The sequence below is a fragment of the Aquarana catesbeiana genome, linkage group LG09 (assembly GCF_042186555.1).
Source record: "Aquarana catesbeiana isolate 2022-GZ linkage group LG09, ASM4218655v1, whole genome shotgun sequence".
NCBI classification, from domain to species: domain Eukaryota; kingdom Metazoa; phylum Chordata; class Amphibia; order Anura; family Ranidae; genus Aquarana; species Aquarana catesbeiana.
Genome location: NC_133332.1, coordinates 150,837 through 177,163, shown reverse-complemented (window position 1 = coordinate 177,163; position 26,327 = coordinate 150,837). Strand labels below are relative to the sequence as shown.

General features: G+C 50.7%; 1 protein-coding gene across 1 annotated transcript in view; it reads left to right on the top strand.

Moving 5' to 3' along the window:
* Nucleotides 1-21,430, top strand: part of LOC141107357 (RNA-binding protein Nova-2-like) — a 109,221-nt gene extending 87,791 nt beyond the window's left edge. Inside the window, exon 4 of the mRNA XM_073598042.1 lies at nucleotides 18,768-21,430. Within this exon, the coding sequence (XP_073454143.1) occupies nucleotides 18,768-19,610 (843 nt within the window). The 3' untranslated portion in view covers nucleotides 19,611-21,430. The remainder of the gene's footprint in view (nucleotides 1-18,767) is intronic.
* Nucleotides 21,431-26,327: the final 4,897 nt, after the last annotated feature.

Sequence of the window (26,327 nt, the reverse complement as noted above, 5' to 3'; positions counted from 1 at the left end):
TCTGAACCGGTGATATCCCATCCCCCACACCATTACACCCCCACCACCAGCCTGAACCAGTGATACCCCATCCCCCACACCATTACACCTCCACCACCAGCCTGAACCAGTGATACCCCATCCCCCACACCATTACACCCCCCACCACCAGCCTGAACCGGTGATACCCCATCCCCCACACCATTACACCCCCCACCACCAGCCTGAACCGGTGATATCCCATCCCCCACACCATTACACCCCCACCACCAGCCTGAACCGGTGATATCCCATCCCCCACACCATTACACCCCCCACCACCAGCCTGAACCGGTGATATCCCATCCCCCACACCATTACACCCCCACCACCAGCCTGAACCAGTGATACCCCATCCCCCACACCATTATACCCCCACCACCAGCCTGAACCGGTGATACCCCATCCCCCACACCATTATACCCCCACCACCAGCCTGAACCGGTGATACCCCATCCTCCACACCATTACACCCCCACCACCAGCCTGAACCGGTGATATCCCATCCCCCACACCATTACACCCCCACCACCAGCCTGAACCGGTGATATCCCATCCCCCACACCATTACACCCCCACCACCAGCCTGAACCGGTGATATCCCATCCCCCACACCATTACACCCCCACCACCAGCCTGAACCGGGGATATCCCATCCCCCACACCATTACACCCCCACCACCAGCCTGAACCGGTGATATCCCATCCCCCACACCATTACACCCCCACCACCAGCCTGAACCGGTGATATCCCATCCCCCACACCATTACACCCCCCACCACCAGCCTGAACCGGTGATATCCCATCCCCCACACCATTACACCTCCACCACCAGCCTGAACCGGTGATATCCCATCCCCCACACCATTACACCCCCACCACCAGCCTGAACCGGGGATATCCCATCCCCCACACCATTACACCCCCACCACCAGCCTGAACCGGTGATACACCATCCCCCACACCATTACACCCCCACCACCAGTCTGAACTGGTGATACCCCATCCCCCACACCATTACACCTCCACCACCAGTCTGAACTGGTGATACCCCATCCCCCACACCATTACACCTCCACCACCAGCCTGAACCGGTGATATCCCATCCCCCACACCATTACACCCCCACCACCAGCCTGAACCGGGGATATCCCATCCCCCACACCATTACACCCCCACCACCAGCCTGAACCGGTGATACACCATCCCCCACACCATTACACCCCCACCACCAGTCTGAACTGGTGATACCCCATCCCCCACACCATTACACCCCCCCACCACCAGCCTGAACCGGTGATATCCCATCCCCCACACCATTACACCCCCACCACCAGCCTGAACCGGTGATATCCCATCCCCCACACCATTACACCCCCACCACCAGCCTGAACCGGTGATATCCCATCCCCCACACCATTACACCCCCCACCACCAGCCTGAACCGGTGATATCCCATCCCCCACACCATTACACCTCCACCACCAGCCTGAACCGGTGATATCCCATCCCCCACACCATTACACCCCCACCACCAGCCTGAACCGGTGATATCCCATCCCCCACACCATTACACCCCCACCACCAGCCTGAACCGGTGATATCCCATCCCCCACACCATTACACCCCCACCACCAGTCTGAACCGGTGATACCCCATCCCCCACACCATTACACCCCCACCACCAGCCTGAACCGGTGATATCCCATCCCCCACACCATTACACCCCCCACCACCAGCCTGAACCGGTGATATCCCATCCCCCACACCATTACACCCCCACCACCAGCCTGAACCAGTGATACCCCATCCCCCACACCATTATACCCCCACCACCAGCCTGAACCGGTGATACCCCATCCCCCACACCATTATACCCCCACCACCAGCCTGAACCGGTGATACCCCATCCTCCACACCATTACACCCCCACCACCAGCCTGAACCGGTGATATCCCATCCCCCACACCATTACACCCCCACCACCAGCCTGAACCGGTGATACCCCATCCCCCACACCATTACACCTCCACCACCAGCCTGAACCGGTGATATCCCATCCCCCACACCATTACACCCCCACCACCAGCTTGAACCGGGGATATCCCATCCCCCACACCATTACACCCCCACCACCAGCCTGAACCGGTGATATCCCATCCCCCACACCATTACACCCCCACCACCAGCCTGAACCGGTGATATCCCATCCCCCACACCATTACACCCCCACCACCAGCCTGAACCGGGGATATCCCATCCCCCACACCATTACACCCCCACCACCAGCCTGAACCGGTGATATCCCATCCCCCACACCATTACACCCCCACCACCAGCCTGAACCGGTGATATCCCATCCCCCACACCATTACACCCCCACCACCAGCCTGAACCGGGGATATCCCATCCCCCACACCATTACACCACACCACCAGCCTGAACCGGTAATATCCCATCCCCCACACCATTACACCTCCACCACCAGCCTGAACCGGTGATATCCCATCCCCCACACCATTACACCCCCACCACCAGCCTGAACCGGTGATATCCCATCCCCCACACCATTACACCCCCACCACCAGCCTGAACCGGTGATATCCCATCCCCCACACCATTACACCCCCACCACCAGCCTGAACCGGGGATATCCCATCCCCCACACCATTACACCCCCACCACCAGCCTGAACCGGGGATATCCCATCCCCCACACCATTACACCCCCCACCACCAGCCTGAACCGGTGATATCCCATCCCCCACACCATTACACCCCCACCACCAGCCTGAACCGGTGATATCCCATCCCCCACACCATTACACCCCCACCACCAGCCTGAACCGGTGATATCCCATCCCCCACACCATTACACCCCCACCACCAGTCTGAACCGGTGATATCCCATCCCCCACACCATTACACCACCAGCCTGAACCGCTGATATCCCATCCCCCACACCATTACACCCCCACCACCAGTCTGAACCGGTGATATCCCATCCCCCACACCATTACACCCCCACCACCAGCCTGAACCGGTGATATCCCATCCCTCACACCATTACACCCCCATCCCCCACACCATTACACCCCCACCACCAGCCTGAACCGGTGATACCCCATCCCCCACACCATTACACCCCCACCACCAGCCTGAACCAGTGATACCCCATCCCCCACACCATTATACCCCCACCACCAGCCTGAACCGGTGATACCCCATCCCCCACACCATTATACCCCCACCACCAGCCTGAACCGGTGATACCCCATCCCCCACACCATTACACCCCCACCACCAGCCTGAACCGGTGATATCCCATCCCCCACACCATTACACCCCCACCACCAGCCTGAACCGGTGATATCCCATCCCCCACACCATTACACCCCCACCACCAGCCTGAACCGGTGATATCCCATCCCCCACACCATTACACCCCCACCACCAGCCTGAACCGGTGATATCCCATCCCCCACACCATTACACCTCCACCACCAGCCTGAACCAGTGATATCCCATCCCCCACACCATTACACCCCCACCACCAGCCTGAACCAGTGATACCCCATCCCCCACACCATTATACCCCCACCACCAGCCTGAACCGGTGATATCCCATCCCCCACACCATTACACCCCCACCACCAGCCTGAACCAGTGATACCCCATCCCCCACACCATTATACCCCCACCACCAGCCTGAACCGGTGATACAAGGCAGGATGGATCCATGCGCCAAATTTTGACCCCACCATCTGAATGTCGGAGGTGAAATCCAGACTCATCAGACCAGACAACGTTTCTCCAATCTTCTATTGTCCAATTTTGGTGATCCTGTGCCGATTGTATCCTCAGATTCCTGTTCTTATTTGACAGGAGTGGCACCCAGTGTGGTCTTCTGCTGCTGTAGCCCATCTGCTTAAAAGTTGGATGTGTTGTGTGTTCAGAGATGGTATTCTGCATACCTTGGGTGTAACATCAACAAGGCATTTTACTCCACATACATTTCAAACACTGGATATTTTCTCTTTTTCCCACCATTCTCTGTAATCCCGAGAGATGGTTGTGCATGAAAATCCCAGAAATACTCAGACCGGCCCGTCTGCCACCAACCACCACCCTACGTTCAAAGTCACCAAGATCCCCTTTCTTCCCCATTCTGATGCTCGGTTTGAACTTCAGCAAGTTGTCTTCACCACATCTAGATGCCTAAATGCATTGAGTTGCTGCCATGTGATTGGCTGATTAGCAATTTGTGTTACCGAGCAATTGAACAGGTGTACCTAATAAAGTGGCTGGTGAGTGTAAAGAGATATATAGAGAGAGAGAGATGTAAGGAGGATATACATTTTTGGATGTATAAAACATAAGTCAATATAGGACATACTGTATATAGGACAGTATAGGGGATGATAAAGGATATATATACACTACTGTGCAAAGTCTTAGGCAGGTGTGATGCTGTAAATGAAGAATGCTTTCAGAAATTGAAGTGTTAATAGTCTAGTTTCCACCAGACTTCTCCAGACAGTAGATGGGGGTATCTGGGTCCCACCAGACTTCTCCAGACAGTAGATTGGTGTACCTGGGTCTCCCCAGACTTCTCCCGACAGTAGATGGAGTACCTGGGTCCCACCAGACTTCTCCAGACAGTAGATTGGTGTACCTGGGTCTCCCCAGACTTCTCCCGACAGTAGATGGAGTACCTGGGTCCCACCAGACTTCTCCAGACAGTAGATTGGTGTACCTGGGTCTCACCAGACTTCTCCCGACAGTAGATGGGGTACCTGGGTCCCACCAGACTTCTCCAGACAGTAGATGGGGGTATCTGGGTCTCACCAGACTTCTCCCGACAGTAGATGGGGTATCTGGGTCCCACCAGACTTCTCCAGACAGTAGATTGGTGTACCTGGGTCTCCCCAGACTTCTCCCGACAGTAGATGGAGTACCTGGGTCCCACCAGACTTCTCCAGACAGTAGATTGGTGTACCTGGGTCTCACCAGACTTCTCCCGACAGTAGATGGGGTACCTGGGTCCCACCAGACTTCTCCAGACAGTAGATGGGGGTATCTGGGTCTCACCAGACTTCTCCCGACAGTAGATGGGGTACCTGGGTCCCACCAGACTTCTCCAGACAGTAGATGGGGGTATCTGGGTCTCACCAGACTTCTCCCGACAGTAGATGGGGTACCTGGGTCCCACCAGACTTCTCCAGACAGTAGATGGGGGTATCTGGGTCTCACCAGACTTCTCCCGACAGTAGATGGAGTACCTGGGTCTCACCAGACTTCTCCAGACAGTAGATGGGGGTATCTGGGTCCCACCAGACTTCTCCAGACAGTAGATGGGGGTATCTGGGTCCCACCAGACTTCTCCAGACAGTAGATGGGGTACCTGGGTCCCACCAGACTTCTCCAGACAGTAGATGGGGTAACTGGGTCCCACCAGACTTCTCCAGACAGTAGATGGGGTACCTGGGTCCCACCAGACTTCTCCAGACAGTAGATTGGTGTACCTGGGTCTCACCAGACTTCTCCCGACAGTAGATGGGGTACCTGGGTCCCACCAGACTTCTCCAGACAGTAGATGGAGTACCTGGGTCTCACCAGACTTCTCCAGACAGTAGATGGGGTACCTGGGTCCCACCAGACTTCTCCAGACAGTAGATTGGTGTACCTGGGTCTCACCAGACTTCTCCAGACAGTAGATTGGTGTACCTGGGTCTCACCCGACTTCTCCCGACAGTAGATTGGCGTACCTGGGTCCCACCAAACTTCTCCCGACAGTAGATAGGTGTACCTGGGTCCCACCAGACTTCTCCCGACAGTAGATTGGTGTACCTGGGTCCCACCAGACTTCTCCCGACAGTAGATTGGTGTACCTGGGTCCCACCAGACTTCTCCTGACAGTAGATTGGTGTACCTGGGTCTCACCAGACTTCTCCCGACAGTAGATTGGTGTACCAGGGTCTCACTGGTTTCAGACAGTTCTTCGCTGATGACACTGCTGGACATCTTCCAATGTGGAAGAGAAGGAAGAATGAAGTATCTTTAATCTGCTGCATTAGGCTTCCTTTGCCAACCCTTGCGTCTACACTCTGCAACGCTACCTGTCTACTGGGTCTACGCTCCTTAACATTACCCCACCACTGCGTCTACGCTCCGCAACATTACCTGACCACTGCGTCTACGCTCTGCAACGTTACCCCACCACTGCGTCTACGCTCCGCAACATTACCTGACCACTGCGTCTACGCTCTGCAACGTTACCCCACCACTGCGTCTACGCTCCGCAACATTACCTGACCACTGCGTCTACGCTCTGCAATGGTACCCCACCACTGCGTCTACGCTCTGCAACGGTACCCCACCACTGCGTCTACACTCCTCAACATTACCTGACCACTGCGTCTACGCTCCTCAACATTACCTGACCACTGCGTCTACGCTCTGCAACGGTACCCCACCACTGTGTCTACGCTCCTCAACATTACCCCACCACTGCGTCTACACTCCTCAACATTACCTGACCACTGCGTCTATGCTCTGCAACGGTACCCCACCACTGCGTCTACGCTCCGCAACTTTACCTGACCACTGCGTCCACGCTCCTCAACATTACCTGACCACTGCGTCTACACTCCGCAACATTACCTGACCACTGCGTCTACGCTCTGCAACGGTACCCCACCACTGTGTCTACGCTCCTCAACATTACCCCACCACTGCGTCTACACTCCTCAACATTACCTGACCACTGCGTCTATGCTCTGCAACGGTACCCCACCACTGCGTCTACGCTCCGCAACTTTACCTGACCACTGCGTCCACGCTCCTCAACATTACCTGACCACTGCGTCTACACTCCGCAACATTACCTGACCACTGCGTCTACACTCCGCAACATTACCTGACCACTGAGTCTACGCTCTGCAACATTACCCCACCACTGCGTCTACGCTCCGCAACATTACCTGACCACTGCGTCTACGCTCCTCAACATTACCCCACCACTGCGTCTACACTCCTTAACATTACCTGACCACTGCGTCTACACTCCTTAACATTACCTTGAACACTGCGTTTATTCTCCTCAACTTTACCCGACCACTGTGTCTATGCTCAACATTATGCGACCACTGCGTCTAAGATCCTCAACGTTACCCAACCATAATTGGTTAATCATACACCTTTCTCTAATCCTAAAAAAATCCCTGACTGTGCTAGTGTAAGAATTGATGCTGGTTTGAAGCCAAAGGGCGGTCACACCAAATATTGATTTTATTTAGATTTTTATTTACTCACTTTGCATTTTGTAAATTGATAAAAATAAACAATTTATATAGATTTCTGAAAACATTCTTGCTTTACAGCATTTCTAACTTTTGCACAGTACGGTACAGTATATAATACAGGATGTATCAGATATAGCACAGTATAGAATACATATAGTGTAGGGTATAGGACAGTATAGAATATATATAATCTCAGCTCTCTCAAATCTCCTAGCTATCCCGACCCTCTCAGCTCCCCTAGTTCTCCTGACTGTCCCGACTCTCTCAGCTCTCCTGACTGTCCCGACTCTCTCAGCTCTCCTGACTGTCCCGACTCTCTCAGCTCTCCTGACTGTCCCGACTCTCTCAGCTCTCCTGACTGTCCCGACTCTCTCAGCTCTCCTGACTGTCCCGACTCTCTCAGCTCTCCTGACTGTCCCGACTCTCTCAGCTCTCCTGACTGTCCCGACTCTCTCAGCTCTCCTGACTGTCCCGACTCTCTCAGCTCTCCTAACTGTCCCGACTCTCTCATCTCTCCTGACTGTCCCGACTCTCTCATCTCTCCTGACTGTCCCGACTCTCTCAGCTCTCCTGACTGTCCCGACTCTCTCAGTTCTCCTGGCTCTCTCAGTTCTCCCGACTCTCTCAGCTCTCCTGGCTCTCTCAGTTCTCCTGACTCTCTCAGCTCTCCTGACAATCCCGGCTCTCTCAGCTCTCCTGACAATCCCGGCTCTCTCAGCTCTCCTGACTATCCCAGCTCTCTCAGCTCTCCTGGCTATCCCGGCTCTCTCAGCTCTCCTGACTATCCCAGCTCTCTCAGCTCTCCTGGCTATCCCGGCTCTCTCAGCTCTCCTGACTGTCCCGACTCTCTCAGCTCTCTTGACTGTCCCAACTCTCTCAGCTCTCCTAACTATCCCAGCTCTCCTATCTTGACTCTCTCAGCTCTCCTGACTATCCCGGCTCTCTCCGCTCTTCTGGCTATCCCGACTCTCTCACATCCCCTGACTATCCCGGCTCTCTCAGCTCTCCTGACTGTCCTGACTCTCTCAGCTCTCTTGACTGTCCCGACTCTCTCAGCTCTCCTAACTATTCCAGCTCTCCTATCTTGACTCTCTCAGCTCTCCTGAATATCCCGGCTCTCTCCGCTCTTCTGGCTATCCCGACTCTCTCACATCCCCTGACTGTCCTGACTCTCTCAGCTCTCCTGGCTATCCCGACTCTCTCAGCTCTCCTGGCTATCCTGACTCTCTCAGCTCTCCTGACTCTCTCAGTTCTCTTGACTCTCTCAGCTCTCCTGGCTATCCTGACTCTCTCAGCTCTCCTGACTATCCCGACTCTCTCAGCTCTCCTGACTCTCTCAGCTCTCCTGGCTATCCTGACTCTCTCAGCTCTCCTGACTATCCTGACTCTCTCAGCTCTCCTGACTATCCTGACTCTCTCAGCTCTCTCAGTTCTCCTGATTCTCTCAGCTCTCCTGACTATCCTGACTCTCTCAGCTCTCCTGACTATCCTGATTCTCTCAGCTCTCCTGACTATCCTGACTCTCTCAGCTCTCCTGACTATCCTGACTCTCTCAGCTCTCCTGGCTATCCTGACTCTCTCAGTTCTCCCGACTCTCTCAGCTCTCCCGACTCTCTCAGCTCTCCCGACTCACTCAGCTCTCCTGGCTATCCTGACTCTCTCAGTTCTCCCGACTCTCTCAGCTCTCCCGACTCTCTCAGCTCTCCTGACTCTCTCAGCTCTCCCGACTCACTCAGCTCTCCTGGCTATCCTGACTCTCTCAGCTCTCCCGACTCTCTCAGCTCTCCCGACTCTCTCAGCTCTCCCGACTCACTCAGCTCTCCTGGCTGTCCCGACTCTCTCAGTTCTCCCGACTCTCTCAGTTCTCCCGACTCTCTCAGCTCTCCTGGCTATCCCGACTCTCTCAGCTCTCCTGGCTATCCCGACTCTCTCAGCTCTTCTGGCTATCCCGACTCTCTCAGCTCTTCTGGCTATCCCGACTCTCTCAGCTCTCCTGGCTATCCCGACTCTCTCAGCTCTCCTGGCTATCCCGACTCTCTCAGCTCTCCTGGCTATCCCGACTCTCTCAGCTCTTCTGGCTATCCCGACTCTCTCAGCTCTCCTGACTATCCTGACTCTCTCAGCTCTCCTGGCTCTCTTAGTTCTCCTGACTCTCTCAGCTCTCCTGACTATCCTGACTCTCTTAGCTCTCCTGACTATCCTGACTCTCTCAGCTCTCCTGACTCTCTCAGCTCTCCTGGCTATCCTGACTCTCTCAGTTCTCCTGACTCTCTCAGCTCTCCTGACTCTCTCAGCTCTCCTGACTCTCTCGACTCACCTGACTGTTTCAGTTGCAGCTCACATATGCGCAGGCCTACTCCCTGGCTTCTTAGTAGGGGTTCTACTGACACCCGGGCTCTTTCACTGCTCAGACTTCCAGATTCCCTCAGTCCTCTGGACTCACCTAGTCATCCTGGCTCTCAGTCTCTCAGACTCCCTTAGCCACCTCTACTCTATCAGACAAAGAATCTCTCCTCCAACATGGAGTTCCGTCTCTTGAGTGGAGTACACCTGTCCCCTAATGGGAGCTCTGCGCTATGTCCAATTCATTAGAAGGACTGTGTGCACCTGCTATCCCTAATCCTAGAGAAATCAGTGGTGGGGAGGCAGGCTATTGCTAGGTAAAGCCAGCCCTGCATGAGAATATAGTAGCCAATGTGTCTGTACTGACAGCCGGCATTGTGTGCCACAGACTGAGCTCAGTTCACCTTTCTCGCACATCATTGGCTGTCAGTACAATCACATTAGTGGCTACTTTCTTACACAAGGCTGGCTCCACCCAATGACAGCCTGGCATCTCAGCACCTGCCTCTCCACTGTAAATATATCCCAATCTGTGCCCAGGGCAAAGATACCAAACTGCCCACTCCCCCACTTCTTGGTTTAATTAGGTCAAGGCAAAATTCACTCACGGCTGTCCCTCACCACCATCTTGTCCCCGATTGGTGGTCAATAGACAGAAGAATGCTATGGTATAAGTGGTCATTATGAAGAAAAGGTCCGATATTGGTGTCAGTGGAAGGACAATACAGTCAGCTTTGGACTAGGGGCTCTGGATGGGGGGGGGGGGGGGCTGGAAGGCTCTAGATGGGTCTTGGTATCACTGTGCGGGGATTGTGGTTCTACAGGGGGTTAGGGATGACTGTAGGGAACAGGATTTCTAAAAAGGGGCTGGAGGTATCTCTAGGTAGCTTTGCAGGTGCACTGTGGGACACTGTTGGAACTTGGGGGCACCATAGGAGGCTAGACGGCACTGAGAGAGGTTGGAGGTAACTGTGGGGGTTCTCAGGAGACAGCAAGAACTACAACCCTCATCTTCATCCCTCACCACACCGTACCTCACTCTAATCCAACACCACACCGTACCTCATACTAATCCAAAACCACACCGTACCTCATACTAATCCCTCACCACACCGTACCCGATACTAATCCCTCACCACACCGTACCTCATACTAATCCAACACCACACCGTACCTCATACTAATCCCTCACCACACCGTACCCGATACTAATCCAACACCACACCGTACCTCATACTAATCCAACACCACACCGTACCTCACACTAATCCAACACCACACCGTACCTCATACTAATCCCTCACCACACCGTACCTCATACTAATCCAACACCACACCGTACCTCATACTAATCCAACACCACACCATACCCGATACTAATCCCTCACCACACCGTACCCAATACTAATCCCTCACCACACCGTACCCAATACTAATCCAACACCACACCGTACCCAATACTAATCCATCACCACACCGTACCTCATACTAATCCAACACCACACCGTACCTCATACTAATCCCTCACCACACCGTGCCCAATACTAATCCAACACCACACCGTACCTCATACTAATCCAACACCACACCGTACCTCATACTAATCCAACACCACACCGTACCTCATACTAATCCAACACCACACCGTACCCGATACTAATCCAACACCACACCGTACCTCATACTAATCCAACACCACACCGTACCTCATACTAATCCAACACCACACCGTACCTCATACTAATCCAACACCACACCGTACCTCATACTAATCCAACACCACACCGTACCCGATACTAATCCAACACCACACCGTACCTCATACTAATCCAGCACCACACCGTACCCGATACTAATCCCTCACCACACCGTACCTCATACTAATCCAACACCACACCGTACCCGATACTAATCCATCACCACACCGTACCCGATACTAATCCAACACCACACCGTACCTGATACTAATCCATCACCACACCGTACCCGATACTAATCCAACACCACACCGTACCCGATACTAATCCAACACCACACCATACCCGATACTAATCCCTCACCACACCGTACCTCATACTAATCCATCACCACACCGTACCCGATACTAATCCAACACCACACCGTACCCAATACTAATCCCTCACCACACCGTACCTCATACTAATCCAACACCACACCGTACCTCATACTAATCCAACACCACACCGTACCTCATACTAATCCAACACCACACCGTACCTCATACTAATCCAACACCACACCGTACCCGATACTAATCCAACACCACACCGTACCTCATACTAATCCAGCACCACACCGTACCCGATACTAATCCCTCACCACACCGTACCTCATACTAATCCAACACCACACCGTACCCGATACTAATCCATCACCACACCGTACCCGATACTAATCCAACACCACACCGTACCTGATACTAATCCATCACCACACCGTACCCGATACTAATCCAACACCACACCGTACCCGATACTAATCCAACACCACACCATACCCGATACTAATCCCTCACCACACCGTACCTCATACTAATCCATCACCACACCGTACCCGATACTAATCCAACACCACACCGTACCCGATACTAATCCAACACCACACCGTACCCGATACTAATCCAACACCACACCGTACCCGATACTAATCCAACACCACACCATACCCGATACTAATCCCTCACCACACCGTACCTCATACTAATCCAACACCACACCGTACCTCATACTAATCCAACACCACACCGTACCTCATACTAATCCCTCACCACACTGTACCTCATACTAATCCCTCACCACACCGTACCCGATACTAATCTAACACCACACCGTACCCGATACTAATCCCTCAGCACACCGTACCCGATACTAATCCAACACCACACCGTACCTCATACTAATCCAACACCACACCGTACCCGATACTAATCTAACACCACACCGTACCCGATACTAATCCCTCAGCACACCGTACCCGATACTAATCCAACACCACACCGTACCTCATACTAATCCAACACCACACCGTACCCGATACTAATCCAACACCACACCGTATACAATACTAATCCAACACCATACCGTACCCGATACTAATCCAACACCACACCGTACCCGACACTAATCCAACACCACACCGTACCTCATACTAATCCAACACCACACCGTACCCAATACTAATCCCTCACCACACCGTACCTCATACTAATCCAACACCACACCGTACCCGATACTAATCCAACACCACACCGTACCTCATACTAATCCAACACCACACCGTACCCGATACTAATCCAACACCACACCGTACCTCATACTAATCCAACACCACACCGTACCTCATACTAATCCAACACCACACCGTACCTCATACTAATCCCTCACCACACTGTACCTCATACTAATCCCTCACCACACCGTACCCGATACTAATCCAACACCACACCGTACCTCATACTAATCCAACACCACACCGTACCCGATACTAATCCAACACCACACCGTACCCAATACTAATCCCTCACCATACCGTACCCAATACTAATCCAACACCACACCGTACCCGATACTAATCCAACACCACACCATGCCCGATACTAATCCAACACCACACCGTACCCAATACTAATCCCTCACCACACCGTACCCGATACTAATCCAACACCACACCGTACCTCATACTAATCCAACACCACACAGTACCTCATACTAATCCAACACCACACCGTACCCAATACTAATCCCTCACCACACCGTACCCGATACTAATCCAACACCACACCGTACCCAATACTAATCCAACACCACACCGTACCCGATACTAATCCAACACCACACCGTACCTCATACTAATCCAACACCACACCGTACCCGATACTAATCCAACACCACACCGTACCTCATACTAATCCCTCACCACACCGTACCCGATACTAATCCTTCACCACACCGTACCTCATACTAATCCAACACCACACCGTACCCGATACTAATCCCTCACCACACCGTACCTCATACTAATCCAACACCACACCGTACCTCATACTAATCCCTCACCACACCGTACCCGATACTAATCCTTCACCACACCGTACCTGATACTAATCCAACACCACACCGTACCCGATACTAATCCAACACCACACCGTACCTCATACTAATCCAACACCACACCGTACCCGATACTAATCCAACACCACACCGTACCTCATACTAATCCAACACCACACCGTACCCGATACTAATCCCTCACCACACCGTACCCAATACTAATCCAACACCACACCGTACCCGATACTAATCCAACACCACACCGTACCTCATACTAATCCAACACCACACCGTACCCGATACTAATCCAACACCACACCGTACCTCATACTAATCCAACACCACACCGTACCTCATACTAATCCAACACCACACCGTACCCGATACTAATCCAACACCACACCGTACCCGATACTAATCCCTCACCACACCGTACCCGATACTAATCCAACACCACACCGTGCCCAATACTAATCCAACACCACACCGTACCCGATACTAATCCAACACCACACCGTACCCGATACTAATCCAACACCACACCGTACCTCATACTAATCCAACACCACACCGTACCCGATACTAATCCAACACCACACCGTACCCGATACTAATCCCTCACCACACCGTACCTCATACTAATCCAACACCACACCGTACCTCATACTAATCCAACACCACACCGTACCCGATACTAATCCAACACCACACCGTACCCGATACTAATCCATCACCACACCGTACCCGATACTAATCCCTCACCACACCGTACCTCATACTAATCCAACACCACACCGTACCCGATACTAATCCCTCACCACACCGTACCCGATACTAATCCATCACCACACCGTACCTCATACTAATCCAACACCACACCGTACCCGATACTAATCCAACACCACACCGTACCCGATACTAATCCCTCACCACACCGTACCTCATACTAATCCAACACCACACCGTACCCGATACTAATCCCTCACCACACCGTACCCGATACTAATCCATCACCACACCGTACCCAATACTAATCCATCACCACACCGTACCCGATACTAATCCAACACCACACCGTACCCAATACTAATCCCTCACCACACCGTACCCAATACTAATCCAACACCACACCGTGCCCAATACTAATCCAACACCACACCGTACCCGATACTAATCCCTCACCACACCGTACCCGATACTAATCCAACACCACACCGTACCTCATACTAATCCAACACCACACCGTACCTCATACTAATCCAACACCACACCGTACCTCATACTAATCCAAAACCACACCGTACCTCATACTAATCCAACACCACACCGTACCTCATACTAATCCAACACCACACCGTACCCGATACTAATCCATCACCACACCGTACCTCATACTAATCCATCACCACACCGTACCCGATACTAATCCAACACCACACCGTACCTCATACTAATCCCTCACCACACCGTACCTCATACTAATCCATCACCACACCGTACCCGATACTAATCCAACACCACACCGTACCTCATACTAATCCCTCACCACACCGTACCTCATACTAATCCCTCACCACACCGTACCTCATACTAATCCATCACCACACCGTACCCGATACTAATCCAACACCACACCGTACCCGATACTAATCCAACACCACACCGTACCCAATACTAATCCATCACCACACCGTACCCAATACTAATCCATCACCACACCGTACCTCATACTAATCCCTCACCACACCGTACCCGATACTAATCCCTCACCACACCGTACCCGATACTAATCCTTCACCACACCGTACCTCATACTAATCCAACACCACACCGTACCCGATACTAATCCCTCACCACACCGTACCTCATACTAATCCAACACCACACCGTACCTCATACTAATCCCTCACCACACCGTACCCGATACTAATCCCTCACCACACCGTACCTCATACTAATCCAAAACCACACCGTACCTCATACTAATCCAACACCACACCGTACCTCATACTAATCCAAAACCACACTGTACCTCATACTAATCCCTCACCACACCGTACCCGATACTAATCCAACACCACACCGTACCTCATACTAATCCAAAACCACACTGTACCTCATACTAATCCCTCACCACACCGTACCCGATACTAATCCAACACCACACCGTACCCGATACTAATCCAACACCACACCGTACCCGATACTAATCCAACACCACACCGTACCTCATACTAATCCAAAACCACACCGTACCCGATACTAATCCATCACCACACCGTACCCAATACTAATCCAACACCACACCGTACCTCATACTAATCCAAAACCACACCGTACCCAATACTAATCCAACACCACACCGTACCCAATACTAATCCATCACCACACCGTACCCGATACTAATCCAACACCACACCGTACCTCATACTAATCCCTCACCACACCGTACCCGATACTAATCCCTCACCACACCGTACCCGATACTAATCCAACACCACACCGTACCCGATACTAATCTAACACCACACCGTACCTCATACTAATCCCTCACCACACCGTACCTCATAATAATCCCTCACCACACCGTACCCGATACTAATCCAACACCACACCGTACCCGATACTAATCTAACACCACACCGTACCTCATACTAATCCCTCACCACACCGTACCTCATAATAATCCCTCACCACACCCTACCCGATACTAATCCCTCACCACACCGTACCCGATACTAATCCATCACCACACCGTACCCAATACTAATCCATCACCACACCGTACCCAATACTAATCCATCACCACACCGTACCCAATACTAATCCAACACCACACCGTACCCGATACTAATCTAACACCACACCGTACCTCATACTAATCCCTCACCACACCGTACCTCATACTAATCCCTCACCACACCGTACACGATACTAATCCAACACCACACCGTACCCGATACTAATCCCTCACCACACCGTACCCAATACTAATCCATCACCACACCGTACCTCATACTAATCCCTCACCACACCGTACACGATACTTATCCAACACCACACCGTACCCGATACTAATCCCTCACCACACCGTACCTCATACTAATCCAACACCACACCGTACCTCATACTAATCGCACCCAACCGTACCTCATATTAATCCCTCACCACACCGTACCCGATACTAATCCAAAACCACACCGTACCTCATACTAATCCAACACCACACCGTACCCGATACTAATCCAACACCACACCGTACCTCATACTAATCCAAAACCACACCGTACCCAATACTAATCCATCACCACACCGTACCTCATACTAATCCAACACCACACCGTACCCAATACTAATCCATCACCACACCGTACCTCATACTAATCCAACACCACACCGTACCCAATACTAATCCATCACCACACCGTACCTCATACTAATCCAACACCACACCGTACCCAATACTAATCCATCACCACACCGTACCCAATACTAATCCATCACCACACCGTACCTCATACTAATCCAACACCACACCGTACCCAATACTAATCCATCACCACACCGTACCTCATACTAATCCAACACCACACCGTACCTCATACTAATCCAACACCACACCGTACCTCATACTAATCCATCACCACACCGTACCTCATACTAATCCAACACCACACCGTACCCAATACTAATCCATCACCACACCGTACCTCATACTAATCCAACACCACACCGTACCCAATACTAATCCATCACCACACCGTACCTCATACTAATCCAACACCACACCGTACCTCATACTAATCCAACACCACACCATACCTCATACTAATCCAACACCACACCGTACCTCATACTAATCCAACACCACACCGTACCCAATACTAATCCATCACCACACCGTACCTCATACTAATCCAACACCACACCGTACCCAATACTAATCCATCACCACACCGTACCCAATACTAATCCAACACCACACCGTACCTCATACTAATCCAACACCACACCGTACCCAATACTAATCCATCACCACACCGTACCTCATACTAATCCAACACCACACCGTACCTCATACTAATCCAACACCACACCGTACCCAATACTAATCCATCACTACACCGTACCCAATACTAATCCAACACCACACCGTACCTCATACTAATCCAACACCACACCGTACCTCATATTAATCCCTCACCACACCGTACCTCATACTAATCCCTCACCACACCGTACCTCATATTAATCCCTCACCACACCGTACCTCATACTAATCCAACACCACACCGTACCCAATACTAATCCCTCACCACACCGTACCCAATACTAATCCCTCACCACACCGTACCCGATACTAATCCAACACCACACCGTACCCAATACTAATCCCTCACCACACCGTACCTCATACTAATCCAACACCACACCGTACCTCATACTAATCCCTCACCACACCGTACCCAATACTAATCCCTCACCACACCGTACCCGATACTAATCCATCACCACACCGTACCTCATACTAATCCAACACCACACCGTACCCAATACTAATCCCTCACCACACCGTACCCGATACTAATCCAACACCACACCGTACCCAATACTAATTCCTCACCACACCGTACCCAATACTAATTCCTCACCACACCGTACCTCATACTAATCCTTCACCACACCCATACCCGATAACTAATCCCTCACCACACCGTACCCAATACTAATCCCTCACCACACCGTACCCGATACTAATCCATCACCACACCGTACCCGATACTAATCCAACACCACACCGTACCCGATACTAATCCAACACCACACCGTACCCAATACTAATCCAAAACCACACCGTACCCAATACTAATCCAACACCACACCGTACCTCATATTAATCCCTCACCACACTGTACCCGGTACTAATTTGCACACCAGAATATATCTAATACCAATTCCTTACCACACTGTTTTATCATTTTACATTCACCACATCTTCATTCATTTTCTCTCCTCCCAACTCAATTTTCAGGCTAAACTTATTGTTCCCAACACAACAGCCGGCCTCATCATTGGGAAAGGTGGAGCAACTGTCCGTAGTATCATGGAGGAATCTGGAGCGTGGGTCCAGCTCTCCCAGAAGCCAGCAGGTCCAAATCTCCAGGAACGGGTGGTGACAGTGAGTGGGGAAGCTACTCAGGTTCAGCATGCAGTAAGAAGCATCATACACAAAGCAAAAGAGGACCCGCCTCAGGGCACTTCCTATCTCAACATCAGCTACACCAACACCCAAGGTCCTGTGGCCAACTCCAACCCTACAGGATCCCCATATGCTGGAGGGACAGCTGAGGCAACCATTGCCCCATACCCAGCTACACCAGCTGCTTCAGCTGCAATATCTGGTGGAGATCTTCTGGCCATCTCTACGGCTCTGAATACTTTAGCCAGCTATGGTTACAGCACAGGTTTAGGATTTAATCCATTAGTTGGCGGTGTCCATCCAGCAGCTGTCAATCTTTTAGCATCTTACACAGGTGAAGCTGGTTCTGCATTGGGCTTGGGGGGTGGAGGAATCCTAATGGAGAAGCTAGCTGCGGAAAGCATTGCTGGTAAGGAGACTCTGGAGATGGCTGTACCAGAAACCCTGGTAGGTGCAATACTGGGCAAAGGTGGAAAGACATTGATTGAATACCAAGAGCTGACAGGAGCTCGTATACAGATTTCCAAGAAGGGTGAATTTGTCCCTGGAACAAGAAGCAGGAAAGTGATCATTACAGGACCACCGGGGGCCACACAAGCAGCGCAATACTTGATTGGGCAGAGGGTGGCTTACGAGCAAAGTGTGCGGTCAACCAACCCACAAAAGGTTGGCTAACTGAAGACATTTGGTGGGAGAGGTTGGTACGTGTGGGGGAATGGATGGTAGAACTGGGAAATGCAAAGGGTCGTGGACACGACATGTCTGTTGGAACACAGCTGAAACCTTCAGGGCAGTAGGGTCAGCCTGGCTTTGGCTGTTTGAAGGCTACCTAGTCCCAATCACAAGGAAATGTGTTAACCCTACAAATGTGAAAATGTTAATTATTAATAAAATAGCAATAAAGGCAAATTTTGCACTGTAAAGCATTCACCCAGTAAAACGCCCTTCTCCATAACAGTAGGGTGACACTAAAATGAAATACGACACGGTGTTTTTTGGGAAAACAGACTGTCTACAATGGATATACCAAGACTCCTCCACAGCAGGGTTACACCAGCAGTTCTTGTGACTCGATGGGTAGCACAAGGGCCCCCCTCCTCACTATCAGGTGGTGAGATGTGGGGTTGATTTCCTAAAACTGGAGTGAAAAATCTGGTGCAGCTCTGCAAAGTAGCCAATCAGCTTCCAACTTCTGCTTCTTCAGCTAAGCTTTGATGATAAAACCTGGAAGCTGATTGGCTACTATGCAGAGCTGCACCAGATGTTGCACTCTCCAGTTTTAGGAAATCAACCCCAGAATGTCCTAAATCTGTCATCATCTCATAAACCAATAGCCTTCAGACTTGAAGAAGCGTGCCAAACCCTCCCTTTTCTGTCCCAAACTTGTGCCAAATTTCTTGTTAGTGACTTCTGGGGTGAAAGGATACAACACGTAACCAACCCCTCTTAGACAGAATGATCTCTAGGGCTGCTTTGATGATTAAATTAAAAAAAGCCAAACTTGTATATTTTTAAGCAGATGTAGGTGTTTGCTAAGGCTATAAAGATGTTTTAACATTGGTTGAAATTTAGCTAAAATCTGTAAAATTGACTTAATAGTGAATATTTAAGATGATAGACAGTACTCCTAATGACAAGCTGTATATGTGTATGGCAGTGAAGGACCATAGAGAGGGATTCTTGCCGCTCTTTCCAGCTCCAGGGTGCACTATGTATATATCCTGTGCCAAAATGCGCCTGGGCTATAGAGGCGAGTATACCTGAGAAGATACTGTATGTACTAAGCCCTCTGATCTCTATCCCTGGAGACCATTTATTATTATTACAACCATGTCTGGTCCTGAAGTCTCCACATACAGATTTTGTGTACTAGAACTCAACTGCTCTGTATATAAGGTTGCTTATATTTTAAGCGCTCCTATCTGGGGCTCCTTCACCTTCAGATGAAGACATTATTGTGATTTGGGAACTTTCTTTTTATGAAGATATTGCAGAGACAGGAGCAGGAAAGGTGCTTCCAGTGCATAGGGAGAACATACAGGTCATCATTCTTACTAATACGGGGTGAAATATCTAGCCTAACCGTCATTAGTAGACAGGATGTTTGTAGGAAGTCCTGGGGTGACAGATTTACTCTGACCGCCATTGGGAGACGGGAGGTTTGTAGGAAGACCTGGGGTGACATATCTAGCCTGACCGCCATTGGAAGACGGGATGTTTGTAGGAAGACCTGGGGTAACTGAGAAGATAGCATCACCTTTATTACAAAATGCCATCCTCCTCTTCTTTTGCATATCGACACTTCTCTAGTCTCCATAGAGTTCACAGAAGTTCTGGAATTCAGGGAAGTTCAAACACTGGAAATCTGGAAAGCCACCAGACTGAGCACAGGGCCAAGACAGATAAGGTGACACGTACCTTGAGATCCTTATTATTGTGCACTGTTGCCCCATGATACGGGGTGCAATTCATCTAATAAATCAGTTATCTGGTAACCGTGTGTGTGTGATGTCATTTCCACTTCATTGTCATCATAGAACTACCATCATCATCATCATCATCCGCATCACTCTGCAAATACGCCTTGCGGAAGATACCATCATAAATAAAATGGTTACTACACACAGGGTATGACTACTCCCATCGTCCCATCGTGAATAAAATGGTTACTACTCACAGGGTATGACTACTCCCATCATGAATAAAAGAATTGAGACTCACAGGGTAGGACTACTCCCATCATGAATAAAAGGATTGAGACTCACAGGGTATGACTACTCCCATCATGTATAAAAGGATTGAGACTGACAAGGTATGACTACTCCCATCAGGAATAAAAGGGTAGGGACTCACAAGGTATGACTACTCCCATCAGGAAAAAAAGGGAGGGGACTCACAGGGTGTGACTACTCCCATCATAAATAAATAGGTTGGGACTCACAGGGTAGGACTACTCCCATCATGAATAAAAGGATTAAGACTCACAGGGTATAACTACTCCCATCATGAATACAAGGGTTGGGACTCACAGGGTATGACTACTCCCATCATGAACAAAAGGGTTGGGAACTCACAGGGTATGACTACTCCCATCTTGAATAGAAGGGTTGAGACTTAAGGGAATGCCTACACGGGGTTTAACTTGGAAAAAAAAAACTTGCACAAGTGACATGGTCTACTACTAACAGGATATGTCTACGCCCACCTAGAATGAAGGCCTGCTACTCACATATCAACCCAGGTCATCCCCAACCGACCTTATCCTGGATCAACCACAAATGAACTCAACCGTGTCCGACCCAAACATCAACCCTGCCTGACCCAAACATCAAACCTGACCAACCCCAATCAACTCCAACCACCTGAACCTAGACCAACCCTAACCCTGACCAATCTCAAGCCTTACTGACCTCAACCCTTGAGTAGCCTCAACCCCAATCAAGACCAACACCAACCAAAACAGACCCCAACCCACGATGACTCCAACCCCAACCCAGACCACCCACCTATACACTCAGCCTGACCCTTACACCAACTGATCTAGACCCCAATTCAGACCAATCCAACTGATCCCAGCCCAGACTGACTGGAACCCAGACCAGCCCTAACGCCAACCAACACCAACCGCATCTGACCTCACCTTAGGCCAAGCCCAGCCCAGCCCAGCCCAGACTAACCTCAATCCTGATTGGCCCCAACCATGACCAACACAAACCCCAACTTATTGGAACTCTAACCCCAACCCCAATGCTGACCAAGTCCAACCCTGGATGACTGGAATCCAGAACGTCCCTAACCCAGACTGTTCCCAACCCTAAATCGACCCCAATCCTTACTAACTCCAACCCCAACTGACTTAACCCAGAACAACCCTAACCCGGATCGTCCCTAACCTAGACCATCCTCAAATCAACCCTAACCAAAACCCAATCCTGACCAACTCAATCCGAACAAACTTAACCCAGAAAAACTGGAACCCATACCAACCCTAACCCCAAGTAAAGGGAACCAAGACCAACCCTAACCCAGAACGTCAACAAACCTGACCAACTGGAACCCAGACCAACCCAAAGCCAGACCTTCCCCAATCCAGACAGACTCCAAACCAGACCAACTGGTCCAAAGACCGACCCAAAGCCAGCCAGTCCCCAACCCAGACCAATCAACACCGACCTCTACCCAAACTAACATCAATCCAGACCAATCCCTACTGACACTGTTCCTGATGCTTCCAACCCCAACTGACCCCCAACCCAGGATGCCTCCAACCCTGACTCGAACCAACTCCAAACGTTTCCAACCCCAACGAACACCAACACGGACTGTTTCCAACCCAAATCATCCTCAACCCTGACAGACACCAACCCATCCCTGACTGTCCCCAACCCGGACCGACACCAACCCAGATTATCCCCAACATTGACTGACACCAACACTGATTGTCCAAACCCCTGCCCGACAACAAAACGAAGTCCCCAACCCAGACAGACACCAACCCAGATTATCCCCAACCCTGACTGTCCCCAACCCAGATCGTCCCCAACACTGACTGACACCAACATTGATGGTCCCCAACCCTTACCGACATCGACCCAGATCATCCTCAACACAGGATCACTCCCTCAACCTACATTAACCAAGATCACCCCCAAACCAGACTGAAGGGAACCCAGACCAACCCTAACCCAAACTACCTGGAACCCAAACCAACCCTAACCCAGAATGTCCACAAACCAGACCAATCCAAAGTCACACCATCCCCAACCCAGACAGATCCCAACCGACACAGACCCCAAATAAGACAAACTAAAACAAAAACCGACTCAAAGCCAGCCAGTCCCCAACCTAGACTGATCTCAATCCCGGCCTCTACCCTGACCAACACAAACCCAGACTGATTATTACTGAGACTGTTTCCAACCTGGACTGTCTGCGACCGGAACCAACAACAAATGTTTCCAACCCCGACAAAAGCCAACATAGACTGTCCCCAACCTGAATCGACATAAACCCAGATTGTCCTCAGCACTGACCGAAACCAACATGAACTGACCCCAACCAAAACCTACACCAACACAGATCGCCACCAACCCAAGATGACTCCCCCAACCAACACCAACCCCGACCTAAACCAACCTAGATTGCCCCTAACCCCGACCGACACCAACCGTGCCTGTCTCCGACCCCAACTGATAACAAGCCAGGTATACTCAAACCCCCAAGCCAGACTGTCTCCAACTCGGAGCGACACCAACTCAGAATGACAGCAACCCACGCCAACACCAACATCGACCCAGATCGTCCCCAACTCTGACCGACACCAAACCAGATTAACACCAATAGGGACTGACACCAACCCAGACCAACCCTTACCTAGGATGGCTCCAACCCCAACCCAGATCATCCCCAACCCCCGACCAACCCAGGAAAATCCCAGCCCCAACTAACACAGACCCACCAACCTTGAATGAATTCAACCCGGCATGACTCCAACCCTGACTGACATCAACCCCAACTGAACCTAACCCAGAATGACACCAACCCCAACAGGGACTGACACCAAACCAGATTGATACCAACCCTGACCGAGCCAACACAAACAGACACATACCCTGACTGACCACAATTGACTTTATAGTGATTTTTTTAAGATGATAGACCATACGCCTAATGACAAGCTGTATATGTGTATGGCAGTGAAGGACCATAGAGAGGGATACTTGCCACTCTTTCCAGCTCCAGGGTGCACTATGTAGATATCCTGTGCCAAACTGTGCCTGGGCTATAGAGGAGAGTATACCTGAGAAGATTCTGTATATACTAAGCCCTCTGATCTCTATCCCTGTAGACCATTTATTGTCCTATTATCACAGCAGTGTCTGGTCCTGAGGTCTCCACATACAGAGCTTGTGTGCTTGAACTCAACTGCTCTGTATATAAGGTTGCTTTTATTTTAAGTACTCCTATATGGGGCTCTTCCACCTTCAAATGAAGACATTATTTTGATTTGGGAACTATCTTTTAATGAAGATTTTGCAGAGACAGAAGCAGGAAAGGTGCTTCCAGTGTATAGGGAGAACATACAGGTCATCTTTCTTACTAAAGTGTGGTGACATAGCTAGCCTGACTGCCATTGGTAGACGGGATGTTTGTAGGAAGGCCTGGGGTGACATATTTCGCCTCACCGCCATTGGCCATCATGAATAAAAGGGTTAAGACTCACAGGGTATGACTACTCTCATTGTAAATAAAAAAGTTTGGGACTCACAGGGTATGATTACTCCCATCATGAATAAAAGGATGGGAACTCACAGGGTATAACTACTCCCATCATGAATAAAAAGGTTGGGAGTCACAGGGTATGACTACTCCCATCGTGAATAAAAGGGTTGGGAGTAACAGGGAATGCCTACACAGGGTTTAACTTGAAAAAAAAACTTGCACAAGTGACATGGTCTATTACTTACAGAATATGTCTGCACCCACCTAGAATGAAGGCCTGGTACTCCCATATCAACCCAGGTCATCCCCAACCGACCTTAACCTGGATCAACAGCAAATGAACTCAACCATGTCCGACCCAAACATCCAGCCTGCCTGACCCAAACATCAAACCTGACCGACCCCAATCATCTCCAACCACCTGGAACCCAGATCTACCCCCCCTCCAACCACTTGGAACCCGGACCAGCCCTAATCCCAACCAATCTCAAGCCTTACTGACCTCAACCCTTGAGTAGCCTCAACCCCATTAAAGACCAACACCAACCAAAACAGACCCCAACCCAGGAGGACTCCAACCCTGACCGACACCAACACGAATCAACCCCAACCCTGACAGACACCAACACGGACTGACACAAACCCCGACTGACCCCAATCCAGGATGACTCAAACCCCGACTGACACTGACACAGATAGCCCCCAACCCCTGAATGACACAAACACGGACTGACACCAACCCAAACTCAGAAAACTCCAAACCCTAACCGGCCCCCACAGGGACCAACACCAGCGCAAGATGACTCCAACCCTGACCGACATCAAAACTCAGATGGAATCCAACACAGACTGAACCCAATACGGACTGACATAAGCCCCAACTGACCACAACCCAGGAAGACACCTAGGCCCAACCAACACCAACCCCGACTGACACCAACACGGATTCCCCCCAACCCAGGATGACTCCAACTCCGACCGACACAACCCATATTGTATCCAACCCTGAACGACACTAGATTAACACCAACGTGGAACAACCTCAACCCAAACCGACACCAACACAGACTAACAGAACCCCGATTGACCACAACACAGGATGATTCCGATCGACACCAATCCCAACTGAGCTTAACCCAGTATGACTGCAACCCCAACAGGGACCGACAC